This window comes from Engraulis encrasicolus, chromosome 24 (assembly GCF_034702125.1).
Source record: "Engraulis encrasicolus isolate BLACKSEA-1 chromosome 24, IST_EnEncr_1.0, whole genome shotgun sequence".
NCBI lineage: Eukaryota > Metazoa > Chordata > Actinopteri > Clupeiformes > Engraulidae > Engraulis > Engraulis encrasicolus.
The window spans coordinates 11,096,257-11,113,756 of record NC_085880.1 but is presented as its reverse complement, the minus strand read 5'-3'; the positions used below and the strand labels follow the sequence as shown (position 1 = coordinate 11,113,756).

At 45.5% G+C, this 17,500-nt stretch overlaps 1 protein-coding gene across 1 annotated transcript in view; it reads left to right on the top strand.

Moving 5' to 3' along the window:
- cep170aa (centrosomal protein 170Aa) overlaps positions 1 to 17,500 on the top strand; it is a 100,437-nt gene that overhangs the window by 21,299 nt on the left and 61,638 nt on the right. The window contains exons 2-3 of the mRNA XM_063191201.1: positions 6,794 to 6,942; positions 13,325 to 13,414. Coding sequence (XP_063047271.1) covers positions 6,838 to 6,942; positions 13,325 to 13,414 — 195 coding nt within the window. The 5' untranslated portion in view covers positions 6,794 to 6,837. The remainder of the gene's footprint in view (positions 1 to 6,793; positions 6,943 to 13,324; positions 13,415 to 17,500) is intronic.

Sequence of the window (17,500 nt, the reverse complement as noted above, 5' to 3'; positions counted from 1 at the left end):
GCTTCTCTGAATTGCATCCAGCTCCTCTGTGCGACTCCTTCTTCTCCAAACCTGAATAAGGAAAATGTGGGGGGTGGGAGGGGTGCATACAAATACAGCTTCCACCTCTTGCTGTTAGTCTAACATCTAACACAAAAACTGAAACACATAAGGACAACCTGACATGTCAGTGTTGTGAAGTATTTACTGGTGGATGTAGTGTTTTTTATGTAATGTTATGTTTTGAAAAAGTCTAGTAGCCTACTTGCACATTGCACACTGGCATATGTATCCAAAGATTGATACCATTTTGATGTTCCCTGAAAGAAATGTTAGCATGATATTGCAACATTACTGCATTTCAAACAGCAATTCTTTATTACTCTAACACAGTGGAGGATATGCTTCGCTTGACTCATATCTGTGTGTGTGTGTGTGTGTGTGTGTGTGTGTGTGTGTGTGTGTGTGTGTGTGTGTGTGTGTGTGTGTGTGTGTGTGTGTGTGTGTGTGTGTGTGTGTGTGTGTGTGTGTGTGTGTGTGTGTGTGTGTGTGTGTGTGTGTAGTAACAGAAGGCCCAATAAGAGGCAGAGGGAGGAAGACAGGCGAAGCAGCACACCCGGATTCTTGTCATATCACTTTCCCATTTACAAGCATCTCATTGCAGAAGCAACAACAGCGGGGGATCAGTGTGGCTCTGACTGCTTAGGGTACTCAGATCCGGCTCTGAGCTGGGCCACCCCCGTCCCACACCTGGCACTGCGAACGGCAGTCACGCTGCTGAACCTCCAGCAGGCAACACTGTAAATCAGGGAGACACACCGACGGAAGCCAAGGGGGGGTGGGAAAAAGAGGTCATTTGTCCAAGGCCCAGGAATAGAGGGGGCCCAGAATTGGGTCCTCATTACATTGTATCTATTGGGTTCGGCCCTTTCTGATGTCTTTGTCCTGGGCCCAGGCAACAATGTCAACATCCCTGGCCACACGTTTCGTAAGATGCCAGATGTTGTCATAGCAATAGGCCATTAGCGGTAGCAGCCATGAGCCCCCCTTCTGCGATAACCATTAAGGCATGTTGCAGTGTTGCACTAAAGCCGGCTAGACCAGACCCTGTGCACTACACATCATTTCCCGCAGAAGGTCTGTCTGTGCTGTTCTGCATTTGAGAAAAAAACTTTCTTGGAGTGGTGTAGAGTTTATTCTGGCTCTAACCAGTCAGTAACATCTGGTCATAACACATTCAAATTGACTACAGTAGCTAGCTTATCGGCATGCACTGTTATTGAAGCACACAACATGGATCACCTTGCTTACGAAGAACGCACTCACCCTGATTCATTTCCTGCAGAAGGTCTGCCTGTGCCGTGCTGCATTTGGGAATAAGTTTGCTTTTTGGAGTGGTGTAGAGTTTGCTGAAGTTATTCTGGCAGCTCTCACCAGTCTGTTATCAGTCTGTTATCACTTGTTATTATATGGTTGTGACGTCATCTGTCGAATGCTCCATTCATTTCAACGGGGCTCCCCAACGTTCGGACGTCTGTTATTTTTCGATAACGGACGGGTTGGTCTATAACAGACCGCTGTCAAGGGCAACAAGACTTTTCACTGCTAAAGCGACTTTTCAACAAGACTCTAATCAGCTGCTGTGATAGACAGCACCCGTTGTCCTGGCTACCGCTGTCAATGGCAACAAGACGTTCACTGCTAAAGCCACTGGCTTGTATACAAGTCAGTGGCTAAAGCGAATGTTTCATATCACTCCGCAGGGGGTCCGGTCTTTTGTCACTCTAATCAGCTGCTGCGATAGACAACACCTGTTGTCCTGGCTAGCCTACCTAGCTGTTGCCTAGCGGTGTTCCACAACGGGGCACTGTTTTGTTTTGCGCAGCAACAATCTTAACATTAAATAGGTCTAAATGTCCCCGCATGTGTGAATCATTTAAGTATATCCATATAATAAGCGGGTTAACTTTCGGCGAGTCGGTCGCTTTGTGGAATAGCAGCACTTCAGAGAGAACAAGACCCCTCCGCTCCGCGTCGGGGTCTAAAGATTCTCTCTGTCGTGCTGCTATTCCACGGTAGCGACCTTCTCGCCGAACGTTAACCCTTACGTAGCATCTGATCATAGCATATTCGATTTGACCACGGTAGCGTACGCACTGTAATGGAAGCACACAAAGTGGATAACCTTGCTTATAAGCACACTCGCGCTTATTTCCGATTGGTCTGGTAAGTCGACCAAATGCTAGGATAAGCAAACCCGGTACTAGGGCTGCACAATTATGGAAAAAATTATAATCACGATTATTTTGGTCAAAATCATAATCACGATTATTAATCACAATTATTTATTTTTTTGCCGATTTTTTTGAAAATTATAACAAGATGAAATATAACCAAGAATTAATTATATACGGGATGAGCAAAATAAAATGAATTGTAATAATTATGTAAAGGCAATAGCATGAAACTTAGGTGGACAGATTTCTGGCCAGAAACACCAGCCTGTCAGTATGTTCTGGCTTCAAGGACGCTCTCAAAGGTAGGTCACTATTGCCACGATAAATCACGATTAGAATTTCGACTTCGATTTCACTAATTTATCACGATTTTCGATTATTTACGATTAATTGTGCAGCCCTACCCGGTACAATAAAAAAATTGAGACCTGTTCCTTTGAGTAGTGGGCAGAGGCAAAGAACATAAGACAATCTCAAGTTTCCAATTAGAACTTTTCTTTTTGATTTCTTTTTCCTATTGTGACATTCCTTCCTTTTCTCCTCCTTCACTATCTCTATCCCCATTCTCCTCTCCCTTCTTCCTTTCCAATCCTCGCTTGTATGTGTTCTTTTTCTATTTAGACTTCCTTTCTTCTCCTCTTTCATTCTTCCTCTTACCCCTTCTACCTATTCAGCTATTTTTTGTTCTCTTGATTTCACGTTTATTCTCTTTGTCCTTTCCTATCACTATCCCCCCGTCTCCTCTCCCTTGTTGCACTTTTTTTCATCCCTCCTCCTCTTTCTCTGGTTTCTCTTCATTCTGCTCTTTTTTCCGTCTTATCTCTGTCCATCCAGCCTTCACCTTCCGTGTGACCTCTATGTATTGATCCGTTTCTGGCTGCTTGCCGCTCCATCTGCCACACACATACTCTATCTGTGTGACTAATGCATTTCCTGCGTGAGAGAGGAACCCTACACCACCAGCACAGACAGCCTGAGCTGGATCTTGGGAGCAGGGAAGCAGACAGGGGGGACAAAGGGGTCTCTTGTCCCTGGCCCAGGGAGGCAGGGGGCCCAGAATTGGATCCTAATGACGTTGTTTGTATTGGGTTTGGGGCCCTTTCAGATGTCTTTGTTCTGGGCCCAGCCAAAGCTGTCAGCGGCAATGCTTGGGAGTGCGTCAGGAGGGATATTGCCGCTACTACAATCGGGGCCACTGACAGCTTTGGCTGGGCGCGGGACAAAGACATCTGAAAGGGCCCCAAACCCAATACATGCAATTTAATAATGAGGATCCAATTTTGGGCTCTCTCTGGGCCCCGGGACCGGGACAAGTGACCCCTTTGCCCACCCTGTCGGCTTTCCTGGACACAATAGTGTGATGGGTCGAGTCCAAGCAGTAATGTTTCCTTGTGGCGGAAGAGACCCCATTATCGACGTTTGGCCACCTGATAATTATCAATCACTTCCCTGAATCCTCCACCAAAAAATGCAGTACTCAACCTGATAATGCTGTAGGCCTACGTATCATGGTGCAAATCAGGTCTTTTAAACGTTCTGTTTGCGTAACTGAGCTTATCTTTAAAAGCCGATTTTGCCGTTTTATCAGAAAAGTTTCTCAAGAACCAGCCGGCTTATGCAAAGACCACAATCTCCTTGGAGTGCACACTAAACTGTGATCAGCAGTATCAGCAATCAGCAAAAGGACTTTATGAATGATTTACGAAACAGGCAGAAAAAGACAGTAGTTAACATTTATGTGTAGAATCATTCATTGAAAAATATTGTTCTTCCTTGTGCTCATTGTCTTCTCATATTATTAAAATGATAGCGTTATACATATGGTGTGAATGGTAATGAACCTTTCATGTACTACATACTGTATGTTACATCAGTTCAGGTTATGTAAATGAATGGAGAAAGGTTGAGAACTAATATACAGGGAGCTAATCTCCTCTTGCGGGCATCCAGTGTCTTCCCACCACGTCATTTATAGTTTGTTTGGCCTGCGGGTCAAGAGAAGGCCGGCTCCGTAGACTCGTTTTGAATCAAAACAAAGTCTCTGAACTACCGCCCACCCACCCAAATCTGCACACTGCGCAAGCACCCGCACACTCATGCTTACGCCAGCGTGTGCACACACACACACACACACACACACACACACACACACACACACACACACACACACACACACACACACACACACACACCTAAAAACACACGAACACACACACACACACAAACACACGCACTTCCTGCCCATTTGGTAATCCTCATTGGCTAGCATAGGGTCTCTGGCAACTGTGTAAAACAGAGGAATGATCAGCACGATGTGTGTGTGTTTCAGTTTCACTAATCTGCTGGCTCTGCAGATCTCTATTGTGTGCTGACTAATGAAGAGCTCTGTTGTTCACGTTGTGCAACTGCCATTTTAATGCCAGACACTGAAACCAAACTATTGGACCTATGTTTTTTTTTTTTTTTTGCAATATCACAAACTGAACAAATCCATTTCTTCTACTGTTTCTGTGTTGTGGCTCAATACTCCCTAGAGAGAGAGAGAGAGAGAGAGAGAGAGAGAGAGAGAGAGAGAGAGAGAGAGAGAGAGAGAGAGAGAGAGACTGAAGATGGGAGGAGGCCGTGAGTATGCAGTGAGTGTGTATGTATGCCACTGCTGGAGACAGTTAGACACCCTGGAAGTGAGCAACACATCTGGTGAAAGAGGTGGGGAGAGAGAGAGAGAGAGAGAGAGAGAGAGAGAGAGAGAGAGAGAGGAGAGTGTGACTGTGTAAGACAGAGAAAATAATTGGGCAACAGAAAAAGGGGGAGAAATTAGGAGAGAAAAAGCGGTAGAGCCTATGTGAGACAGAGAAAAAGAAAAAGGGGTACATACGGACACAGAAGCAGTGAAAGCAAACGAACAATAGCGAAAGAAAGAAAGATAGAGACATAAGGACAGAGAGAGAGAGAGAGAAACAGAGACAGAGAGGGAGACATAGAGAGACAGAAAGAGACAGAGAAAGTCAGAGGGAGATGAAAGAGAAAGAGAGAGGGACAGAGTTGTTTTCAGTTGTAAGGGTCAGGAATGTTGGCTAGTTGTGGTCGTTTGCTGTGTCCAACTTCAGAACAGCAGCTGAAGCTCATCGCTGATGATGTCGCTGACCTCTTTTGTTTGTTTCCTTTCGTTCGCTCCCTCTGTGTGTGTGTGTGTGTGTGTGTGTGTGTGTGTGTGTGTGTGTGTGTGTGTGTGTGTGTGTGTGTGTGTGTGTGTGTGTGTGTGTGTGTGTGTGTGTGTGTGTGTGTGTGTGAGAGAGAGAGAGAGAGAGAGAGAGAGAGAGAGAGTGCACATTCACTCTCTGAAGTGTGCTGTGATTGTGTGTGTGTGTGTGTGTGTGTGTGTGTGTGTGTGTGTGTGTGTGTGTGTGTGTGTGTGTGTGTGTGTGTGTGTGTGTGTGTGTGTGTGTGTGTGTGTGTTAGGGGTGGGCGGTATGGCCAAAAATGTATACCTCGGTATAATTTTAGCCACGGTATATATCCCGGTATATATCACGGTATAGTACATTTGTGTTTAAATGTTAAAATTAAGCGTTTTGTGGCAAAATGACCAAAACACAATTTTTTTGCATTTTATTTTTTGGAAATGACTGGTCAGACATTGTTTTATCTTCTATGTGGGAATTCTTGTCATTCAAATCATTTGAAAACATATTTTTAAACTTTTAATCTATAACTATAACTGTACATCTACAGGACGCAATGTGCTATTGCGGTATACGGTATGAGACAAAATCTCTATCATTGATGAAAAAATACCGCACACGATATTATACCGCGGTTACCGCCCACCCCTAGTGTGTGTGTGTGTGTGTGTGTGTGTGTGTGTGTGTGTGTGTTTGAGTATGTGTGCTTTCTCTTCTTGAGTGAGAGAGGAGAGGGAGGGGAAGGGAGGAGAATAAAAAAAAGCAGTTGGTGTATACGGACCTCCGCCAAGGTGCCTACATCACTTCCTGTGACATCTGGGAATGATCAGTGCCGTTAGAGAGGGGAGGACAAGAGGGAGGGAGGGATGGACAGAGAGAGAGAGAGAGAGAGAGAAAGGGAGGAGTCAGAAAAAAGAAAATCCCCAAGTGTGTTCTGCAGCCGTTAGATGTCTTCTGTCTACTCAAACAGAAACAGAAATGCAAGCGCACACACACAGACACACACAGACACAGACACAGACACACACACACACACACACACACACACACACACCACATGGGCAACGTACACGCACACACACACACACACACACACACACACACACACACACACACACACACACACACACACACACACACACACACACACACACACACACACACACACACACACACACACACACATTGACATTTGTACACTCACATTCAATCGTTTAACAGCTGTTTTCTGTTTCTTAATCCCATGCTCTCCTTCAACACCCCCCCCCTCTCTCCTTCTTTACAGTGCTGCTACCTTTTTAATGTGTCAGTGTCGTTTTTAAAAATGAATCTCTCTCTCTCTCTCTCTCTCTCTCTCTCTCTCTCTCTCTCTCTCTCTCTCTCTCTCTCCTGCAGGATGACGTAGCGGCCTGTGAGCGTGTGTGTCAGTAGCTGTAGTCATGAGTGTGACGTCCTGGTTCCTGGTGAGTGGGGGGGGCACGCGACACCGCCTCCCCCGGGAGATGATCTTTGTGGGCCGCGACGACTGCGAACTCATGCTGCAGGTGGGTGCGGTGTGGTGCTCTCACACACACACTCAAACACACACATGCATGTGCACCAACACACACACACTTGTGCATGCATGCACATGCAAGTTCATGCACATGCATGCACAAATTGCACATGCTTACTGTGCACAGACAACTTGCATATATTACAAAGTTGCATGCATACGCTAGAGAAGACATGCATGGGGACAGATACACACACACACACACACTCACAACCACCAAGACTCAAGTAAACACACACACACACACACTCACATGCGCATGCACACACACATACTGTACACATACACACACGCGCGCGCGGGCGCACGCACGCACGCACGCACGCACACACACACACACACACACACACACACACACACACACACACACACACACACACACACACACACACACACAAACACACACACACACAAAGACCCCATTTTCCTAATCATCAGAATTCATCCAGCTTGCCATGGACAATGTTAACTCTGATGCACATTCCTGGCATGCTTTCCAACCGGGGTAGAGGAGGAGAGGAAGAGGGGCAGCATGTCACTATTCTTCTACTCCCCTCCTCTAATTCCCTTACTTAGTCAGTGTGTGTGTGTGTGTGTGTGTGTGTGTGTGTGTGTGTGTGTGTGTGTGTGTGTGTGTGTGTGTGTGTGTGTGTGTGTGTGTGTGTGTGTGTGTGTGTGTGTGTGTGTGTGTGTGTGTGTGTGTGTGTGTGTGTGTGTGTGTGTGTGTGTCTGCCAGAGGAGGAGGGGATGGGGGCTGGTGTTTGACAGTGGCCATGCAGCACAGATGGACAGTGATGTGATCAAGATCATGTGTCTCTAACAAGCCCTTATGGGGACCCGCCTGAGGCACAGGGCAAGCCGATACCCAACACACACACACTTTGACATTTCAGCTGTATCTTAGTCCGTAGCTGTAATCCATGTCCTTAGTATTTCTCTTCAACTAGCCATAGATGTCTTTCATAGGTCATGGCTCTTTTTTAACAGAAGTAACATTGTACACTAGTATTAGTGACACACACACAGACACACACACACACACACACACACACACACACACACACACACACACACACACACACACACACACACACACACACACACACACACACACACACACACACACACACACACACAGACTCACACTATACACATATGTACACACACACTAGATGTACAGTAGTTGTAGGTGTAGCATGAGACATGCTGTGTTGTAATGGGATCCCCGTACTAGCATTACTTTCTTTACTCAACGCCTAATCATTAACTGGTAGCTACTAGCTACAGGTAAGTTTCTCTCAGATAAGGATAGGATAGGATGTGGCAAAGACACTCTGTAGTAGGTGCACTGGTGCTGATTGCAAAGCCTACACCTGTTCAGTAGTGTGTGTGTGTGTGTGTGTGTGTGTGTGTGTGTGTGTGTGTGTGTGTGTGTGTGTGTGTGTGTGTGTGTGTGTGTGTGTGTGTGTGTGTGTGTGTGTGTGTGTGTGTGTGTGTGTGTGTGTGTGTGCAGTGCATGTGTCTGTGTGTGTGCGTGCGCGCATGCTCTGCTGCTCTCCTGTAGTCCCTGGCAGACTGTAGGGAAGTCACAGAGCTCTATTAATAGAAAGTGGGGCAAATACCAGCAGGGTTATATTATGATAGAGTGTGAAGCGGCCCTGCTGCATGCCTCAGACTTGCCCCCATCATGTCACATGGAGACGAGACCTGCGCAGAGAGACATACAGAGAGGGGGTGACAAATATCACAATGCAGTTTGACGTGTGAGTGTTTTAGACATTTTCATAAGAGTAGGAGTATGCACATCCCACCTCTCTGAGGCCAGCTGCAGGACAAAGGCGCATCTGATAGTGGAAAGAGCAGAAGTCTGCACACACTGTAGCTCCACTTTGAAAATGTAGTCAGGTCATACAACGTTTCGACCCAACAGGGTCTTCATCAGGCATGTATGAATATCAAGGGGTGAGAAATATCACAATGCAGTTCGGCATGCGAGTGTTTATTTAGACATTATTACATGCAGTGCAGGATGCCACAGGTAAGCTAATGAAAGTTGCATTGCCCCAAATGGAATTTACCTGCTCACCAGGAAGACACAACTCCAAATGGAATTTGGTTCTCCACAGAGTCACAGATAGACTACACCACAATATGTAGTGATGTTACAGTACTTAAACACATTACAACCACAAGATAGGAATAATTTATAGCCAAATAATAGGATGAAAATTTGAAATTTAACTGACATTTGAGACGATTAGACAGGTAATAATCCACACCCATACCATGCATTTTGATCATGAAGATCAGTGAACATTTCCAGGTTCACATTGAGGCGCTATGGGCTGGCAAATAGACCATAATGGAATTTTCATGTTTAAAGTTGCCATGTGCCTACTCACTGTAGTTGAACTGACTAGGCAGATATATGGCTGGGTGGCTATAGCTATTTGACCTACCCTGTTATTTTTCTTTTCAAACTGTTGGAGAGATTAGTGCCTTCTTAATGTTCTGTTTTTGTACGAGAGAGATTATTACCATGTGTGGTATATTGTACCAGAGGCGGTTTTATCAATAGACAGACTAGGTCATTGCCAAGGGCCCCAGCAAAATCTGCCCTCTGAAGAGGGGCCCAACAGGCGAGGTAAATATGAGCAAAATTAAATCAAGAGGGCCCCATGTCTATATCTCGCCTAGGGCCCCAAAAGTTAGAATCACTGCTGCATTGTACTTTTGAAGATAAACATTAGCCTAGATTAGACTACCATTGACAAGCTGCAGATGCAAATTGAAGGGAAAAAAAAGGGCCTAACGTGGCCTGAGGGAGGACAACCCATAGGTCGTCACACAAAACGTAATCCAATTATTTGAGGATGTCGAAGATGACATGTATTCTCATTTCCTGAGATCTCTGTCTCCTCTTCATCCCCTCTACTCCACTTTGAAGTAGACTCCGGTCGACATGCTTGACTGAAGCCTGGCGAGCTCTCAGTCGGCATGTTTGTGTTTTTGCAGCGGTACCTGATGAGAAAATTCACTTGGCTTAATTGGATTACGCCAGCATGAGCAGGCCTCTCTCTCTATTCCCACAGTGCAACCCTTGAACCCCTGGGAGCAGCTGTAATCTGCTCTGGTGTTCCTGAAAAGCACTCCTCATCCTAACCTCATCTATAGGAGAGTGGTATATGCTGCCCTCAGACGTTAGCTCATAGCTGGGCAGTAGCCCACTTAGTAACTTCAATTGTTTGCCTACAGAGACCAATTATGTTACTACCACCAACACAATGTAATGTGGTTTGTCTATAGTAGTGTTTCTCAACGGGTGCTCTACAGCCCCCCAGGGGATGTCAATTGTATTTTTTAATACTAAGGCGGGCATTGGCAGACTTCTAATAAGGTTAAGGGGGAGTTGGGAGGCGTATGATGGGTCCAGGGGCTGTTAGACCAATGGTCATAGAGAACTACTATGTTACGATGAAGGTCAATTCCGCTGGTCAAACTACGGAGACCTAAGTTACTGATTAGGAGAGCACTGTCAGGGTGGTTTACATAAAGTGAAATTGTTAATGTGCTTGCAATGCTAGGTGGATAACCTACGAAGATTTTTGTTTGCGTTTCAAACAATGTTTGGAGCTCAACAACATCTTTAAAGAAAATCTTTCTTTTCTGTGAAGCAAAACAGTGCTCACATCACTGTGCCTGGAACCTCTGCTACGCAGTGCAGCCCTAGCAATGGTTTTGGCACAAACATTATCATAACATTGTCTCTGTGACAACACCCACCACCCGTTTTTAATGGTTGTGTTTTTAACCCAGATTCACTTCAATAGGCAGTGCTCTGACAGCACGGGGGTCACACGTGGGCCAAAGCTTTCATTCAGTGTGCTGTGTACACACGAAGTAATGAGCACAGGGGCCTGGAAGTACTGACCAGACATTAAAGTTTCCTCACAGAATCAATTTTCTTATAAGTACTCATAATGTAAACACAGCTTCCTCTGGTATTTCATAAAATATGTGTAGCTGATGTTTGCTTCCAACATTCAACTGTTCACTCACAGTTCTAACGTTACACAGCCATGACCACTACTCCTCATACAGTGAGGATGGTTTTGATAGTATAACTTGAAGAATCTTCCTCTGATATTTCATAAAACAGCTGGTGTTTATTTCCAACATTCATCACAGGTTTATCGTTAGCCAGATGACCACTCATCCTCAAACTGTTGGCATGACAGCGAGGATGGCTTTGAGAGGGGTTTATACAATTTTGTTTTGGGACAACATCAGCCGTGTAAACAAAGTGCTGTTGTGTGTAAACGGCAACCCATATAGATCCTCTGAGCTACACCCAGCCTGAGGCATCATGGGTAGCCATGACAAAGAGTGTCTTTGGAGTGGCTGGGGCAATATAAAAACCCACGTGAGGGCATGTCTGAGGACTCCGGCAGTATGTGATGAAGCTTTATTGTGTGTGGTTAACACAAATATCCGAAGAGGATGACAACCATGACCATAACATACTTTCAACAACTCTCATAATTGTGTATTTCAATATCCATTTAATCCCTATGAAATATAATGTGCATTTTTTAGCTTAACTCGCTCACTGAGGTTCTCAGGAGCATGTGATGAAAGTTTACTGCCTCTGTTTGGACATGTGGTCAAACCACTAGCAAACCACTAGAGGATGACCTGTGATTATGAGGACAACATGATTTGCCTAGAATGATAACAAACAGGGGGGCGCTGTGGCGCAGCGCGCTAAGCCCCCCACATTTGGGCTTGCATGCCCATGGGGACCCCGGTTCGAATCCGGACGGGGTCATTTCCCAGTCCTCCCCCATCTCTCTCACCCACTCATTTCCTGTCACCATCTCATACTGTCCTGTCAATAAAGGCATAAAAAGCCCCTAAAAACATATATATTAAAAGAATGATAACAAACATAGTATACTTTCTAATAAAGATGCTTTGCTATTGGGTGCACAGAACAATCTACATACTGTTGGTAGGGTGTCTCTAGATTCCTGTTTCTGTTTGTGTGGACCGCTGTGTCTATTTAGGAGTATTTAGGAGTAAATGTAGGATAAAGTAAAGAAACCTTTTGATGCAAAAAAGGAAATTGAGGAAAATATGGTGTGGTACAGGGCAAAATCATCAGCACATGACACCCACAATGGCACGGAACCTGATATTCCTCTACTAAGAGATGCAGAGAAGTTCCTCGTGGGCAGCCGTGTGGGTGTCCCTCTCACAGTCTGTGTATATAATACAACTATCCACTTCATCTCACTCCCATGATTTGCCCTCATTTTGGCCTGCCCTAAATCACTAACCCTGTGGTTCTCCACCTTTTTTAAACAAAACCCCCCCTGACCTCATTATAAGCCTCCCAACGCCTCCTTGACCTCACCATAAGCCTGCCAACGCTCCCCTTAGTATTACAAAATAAAATAGGCTAATGCCACCTATTGGCAACTGAGCTCCCTTCCTCTCAACTGTATCCTTCTCAACACCTCCTAGTCCTCCTTAACGCCCCCAGGGGGGGCTGTAGTGCCCCTGTTGAGAGACACTACCCTAATCAGATCTAAACAGGCAAGGCTGGCTTGCTGGCTCGCACCGGGGAAATCTGTGTGTTTTCCTTAGTGTGGAGAGCATTATGTTTCCACATTCTTTGCTGCGCAAATCAAAACATTTTCTCTCATTTTCTCTTCTTTGTCAAGATTGGCAGAATGTAGCGTGTAGCAACAGTGAGTGGAGGGGATGTGGCATTGATACAGCAACAGTCCTGCCAACTGGAGCATACACGCAGTCTGTGTAGTGTGTCTCCTCCTCCGGAGAGAGAGAGAGAGAGAGAGAGAGAGAGAGAGAGAGAGAGAGAGAGAGAGAGAGAGAGAGAGAGAGAGAGAGAGAGCCTGTGTCCTTAAATACTTCAGTGATAGAAATGATATTGTGTGGTGATAAGCTTATGGCAGGATATCAGCTTATGCCAGGATGCATGTATGCCTCATTTCTGTCCTGTCTGTATGTGGCAAACGCAATGTGATATGATATACCGGTAATTTATCTTTTATATGAATATAAATGTCTTTTTGTTAACATTTCAGTGTCACCTTCTATTCTAATAAAAAGTATTCTGTCAAATGCAGAAATTTTACTGCTGAAATCATTAGTTAAAGCACTGTGGAAAAATAACTGATGTGTGTGTGTGTGTGTGTGTGTGTGTGTGTGTGTGTGTGTGTGTGTGTGTGTGTGTGTGTGTGTGTGTGTGTGTGTGTGTTTGTGTGTGTGTGTGTGTGTGTGTGTGTGTGTGTGTCTGTGTGTCTGTGTGTTTGTGTGTGCGTGTGCGTGTGTGTGTGTGTGTTTAGTCTCGGAGTGTGGACAAGCAGCATGCAGTGATCAACTACGAGCTCGTCAGCGATGAACACAAAGTCAAGGACCTGGGAAGCCTCAACGGAGTAAGTACAAGACAAGACAAGACACACACACACACACACACACACACACACACACACACACACACACACACACACACACACTCTCTCTCTCTCTCTCTCTCTCTCTCTCTCTCTCTCTCTCTCTCTCTCTCTCTCTCTCTCTCTCTCTCTCTCTCTGTCAATCTGTTATGTGCACATACATGTACAACTACTCACACAGTAATATAGTGTTATTATATCACTGTGCTGTGTAACTGAGATTGGTTTCAGGCTTCATTTCACCTGTGACCCATTGGAGCCAAATGGAATAGAAACCGTAGAAAGGCAAGAGTAGGGTTGTCAGCTTTGTCTGGTAGAATAAAAAAGACAAGACAAGACAAGAAAAGAAAAGAAAAGAAAAGAAAAGAAAAGAAAAGAACAAGAAAAGAACAAGAAAAGATTAGAAAGACAATATTATGCCCATGGCAGTTGTACTGACATTTCACGCCAAATACATTCTTGGCATGTATAATGCCAGGGGAAAGCGCATTTTGAATCTGTGCCATCTGCAAGGTGTTGTTGGTTGTGCCAAGATTTCACACGAACATGTGTGAAATTATTGATTATGAACATAAATCAGGCAAATCCTCCAAAATATTGATTTCGTGAATATACTGTAATACACCTACACTTGTTCCACAATTATTGAACCATTGTTGACTCATATTTTGTTGAAACTTGTGTGCATCAGTAGCGGTTTCATGAAGGCCTCAAGAAAAAGGTTTTTTCGAAGAAAGCTCTTTCAATGTCTGAATGGCAGTTTCTGTGTGTGTGCATGTGAGCGAGCGTGAATGTGTGTGTTTATATACGTACAGTTTCTGTGTGTGTGTGTGTGTGTGTGTGTGTGTGTGTGTGTGTGTGTGTGTGTGTGTGTGTGTGTGTGTGTGTGTGTGTGTGTGTGTGTGTGTGTGTGTGCGTCTGTGTGTGCGTCTGTGTGTGTGTTTGTATGTGTGTGTGTGTGTGTGTGTGTGTGTGTGTGTGTGTGTGTGTGTGTGTGTGTGTGTGTGTGTGTGTGTGTGTGTGTGTGTGTGCGGGCATACGTCAGGGCACTATTGGTTGCTTTTCTGAGTGCCTCAGCAACCCCCTCATAAATATGCATTAGGGAACTAAAGAGCTGCTTCAAAGACCCTGTACAATTATCTTCCTCACGCCTCCTATAAACTCTCTCTCTCTCTCTCTCTCTCTCTCTCTCTCTCTCTCTCTCTCTCTCTCTCTCTCGTCTCTCGTCTCTCGTCTCTCTCTCTCTCTCTCTCTCTCTCTCTCTCTCTCTCTCTCTCTCTCTCTCTCTCTCTCTCTCTCTCTCTCTCTCTCTCTCTCTCTCTCTCTCTCGTCTCTCGTCTATCAGCATCACTGGGCTCTTCAGATGTCTATTACTTGTCCTCTCATAATTGCTTGTAATGAAGCTAATTGTCCTGCTTCACAACCATTTACAAACACAGCTACAGACTACAGAGAGAGGCTGATAGCATCGTGCCTCTCAAAAATGCCCACTCAAGTTCTGCATGTGTATGCGAGTGTGGTTTCGCATGTGATTATTCGAGTGTTTTAGGAACAGAGACAATGGTTTGTGTGCCCGTGTGTGTGTGTGTGTGTGTGTGTGTGTGTGTGTGTGTGTGTGTGTGTGTGTGTGTGTGTGTGTGTGTGTGTGTGTGCGTGTGTGTGTGTGTGTGTGTGTGTGTGTGTGTGTGTGTGTGTGTGTGTGTGTGTGTGTGTGTGTGTGCGGGCATACGTCAGGGCACTATTGGTTGCTTTTCTGAGTGCCTCAGCAACCCCCTCATAAATATGCATTAGGGAACTAAAGAGCTGCTTCAAAGACCCTGTACAATTATCTTCCTCACGCCTCCTATAAACTCTCTCTCTCTCTCTCTCTCTCTCTCTCTCTCTCTCTCTCTCTCTCTCTCTCTGTCTCTCGTCTCTCGTCTCTCGTCTCTCGTCTCTCTCTTGCTCTCTCTCTCTCTCGTCTCTCGTCTCTTGCTCTCTCTCTCTCTCTCTCTCTCTCTCTCTCTCTCTCTCTCTCTCGTCTCTCGTCTATCAGCATCACTGGGCTCTTCAGATGTCTATTACTTGTCCTCTCATAATTGCTTGTAATGAAGCTAATTGTCCTGCTTCACAACCATTTACAAACACAGCTACAGACTACAGAGAGAGGCTGATAGCATCGTGCCTCTCAAAAATGCCCACTCAAGTTCTGCATGTGTATGCGAGTGTGGTTTCGCATGTGATTATTCGAGTGTTTTAGGAACAGAGACAATGGTTTGTGTGCCCGTGTGTGTGTGTGTGTGTGTGTGTGTGTGTGTGTGTGTGTGTGTGTGTGTGTGTGTGTGTGTGTGTGTGTGTGTGTGTGTGTGTGTGTGTGTGTGTGTGTGTGTGTGTGTGTGTGTGTGTGTGTGTGTGTGTGTGTGTGTGTGTGTGTGTGTGTGTGTGTGTGTGTGTGTGTGTGTGTGTGTGTGTGTGTGTGTGTGAATGTGTGTGAATGTGTTTTGTGCGTGTTTGTTTAAAGGCCATCTTGTTTTAGCCCGAGACTAGAATTATAATGGGCTCGCATTCTCAACCATCCAATCCTACTGGGAGTTTCTAAATGGGGTCCACTCTATTTAAATGGAACAAGCAAAGCAGCGTGCATTCAAGTACTGCCTTGCTTTTCATGTTCGGCCGGGCATAATTCAGTTTGGACGCCCTGTGGTTGCGAAAAGCGAACGCTGATCGTTAAAATGAAACGACAGGCGAGGCTGGCTCATCCGTCTGCCGTCCACGTGTCCACTCTGAGCCCGGTTTGGGTTTCTTCAGACAGGATGTGGACGGACGCTGCAGCTGGGGATCATGTGGTCTCCATGCTGCCGGGCAGGGTTGCCAGATGTGTCTGATAATCTCCAGCCCAAAAAATGCTAAAAAAACAAAACAAAACAAAAAAAAACGCCTGGAGGCACTACATCTCGCCCAATTTTAACCAAATTGCATTGATTTCTATGGCCTTAAAAATCCGGAAAAAACAGCCCGTTTTTGACAATGCCCGTTTTTGACAGTTGTTACAAGCAGAACCAGGAAACCACCCAATCTGGCAACACAGCTGCCGGGTTAGAACAGCAGCTCAAGCAGGAACAGCCAGTTGCACCCACATAGTATGATTGCATGCAGTGTCAGTTCAACACTTAGTATTTAATCCCAGGGTACTCTCTGTCTCAAAGGTGTTAAATCGACTCTCTGAATGGTGAAATAACACTGCATTTCATTACTGTGCAAATACTCTGAGCAGGGATTGGGTTTCGACAGACAGGAAGCTAATTGGAAGTTGCAGCCAGGGTCGGATTAATGCACTGCCTAAATATGCCAGTGGGACCCGGATTGGACAGGGGGGGATGAAGAATTGTGACAAGATGCGGAATTGAAAAATGAGTCTGCTGTTGAGTTTGAGATTTCAATCTTGTTAATACTCATTCCTGGCTCGGCTTGGATCATGTGGTCTACCCGCTGGCGGGCGTGCGGCTCTAGCCGGAGCCGCCAGTTGCACCCAGCCCTGCCTCTGATCCATGGACAGGAAGTGCGGCTGGACTGACTCACGACCCACTTCCTCATGACTCACTCAGAACCGCCGCTGTAAACTTCCTGACTCGTTTCACTCGGCTCTACCAGACACAGTCACCGCCTGCCGCCGTAATGAAGGTGTAAACATATTTTTACACTCTGCTGCCCCCCCCTCTCTCGCTCTCGCTCTCTCTCTCTCTCTCTCTCTCTCTCTCTCTCTCTCTCTCCCTCTCTCTCTCTCTCTCTCTCTCTCTCTCTCTCTCTCTCTCTCTCTCTCTCTCTCTCTCTCTCTCTCTTTATCTCTATCTATCTGTCTTTTTAGACTTTCTCACAGAGTGATAACAGTGCTGTATTTCAGTGTTGGCTATTTCCAGGACTTAATACTCAGTAGGCTACAATGTGCAAGCCCTCATAGTGGACATAGTCAGCCCATAACCATGCAAATTGTAAGCCCTTAAAAACCACACCAAAGATACCACTTCTAGTTCTCCTCATCGCCTGTGTGCGGCAGAAGAGGTCAAATAATAATTTAGCAGAACAAGCGTG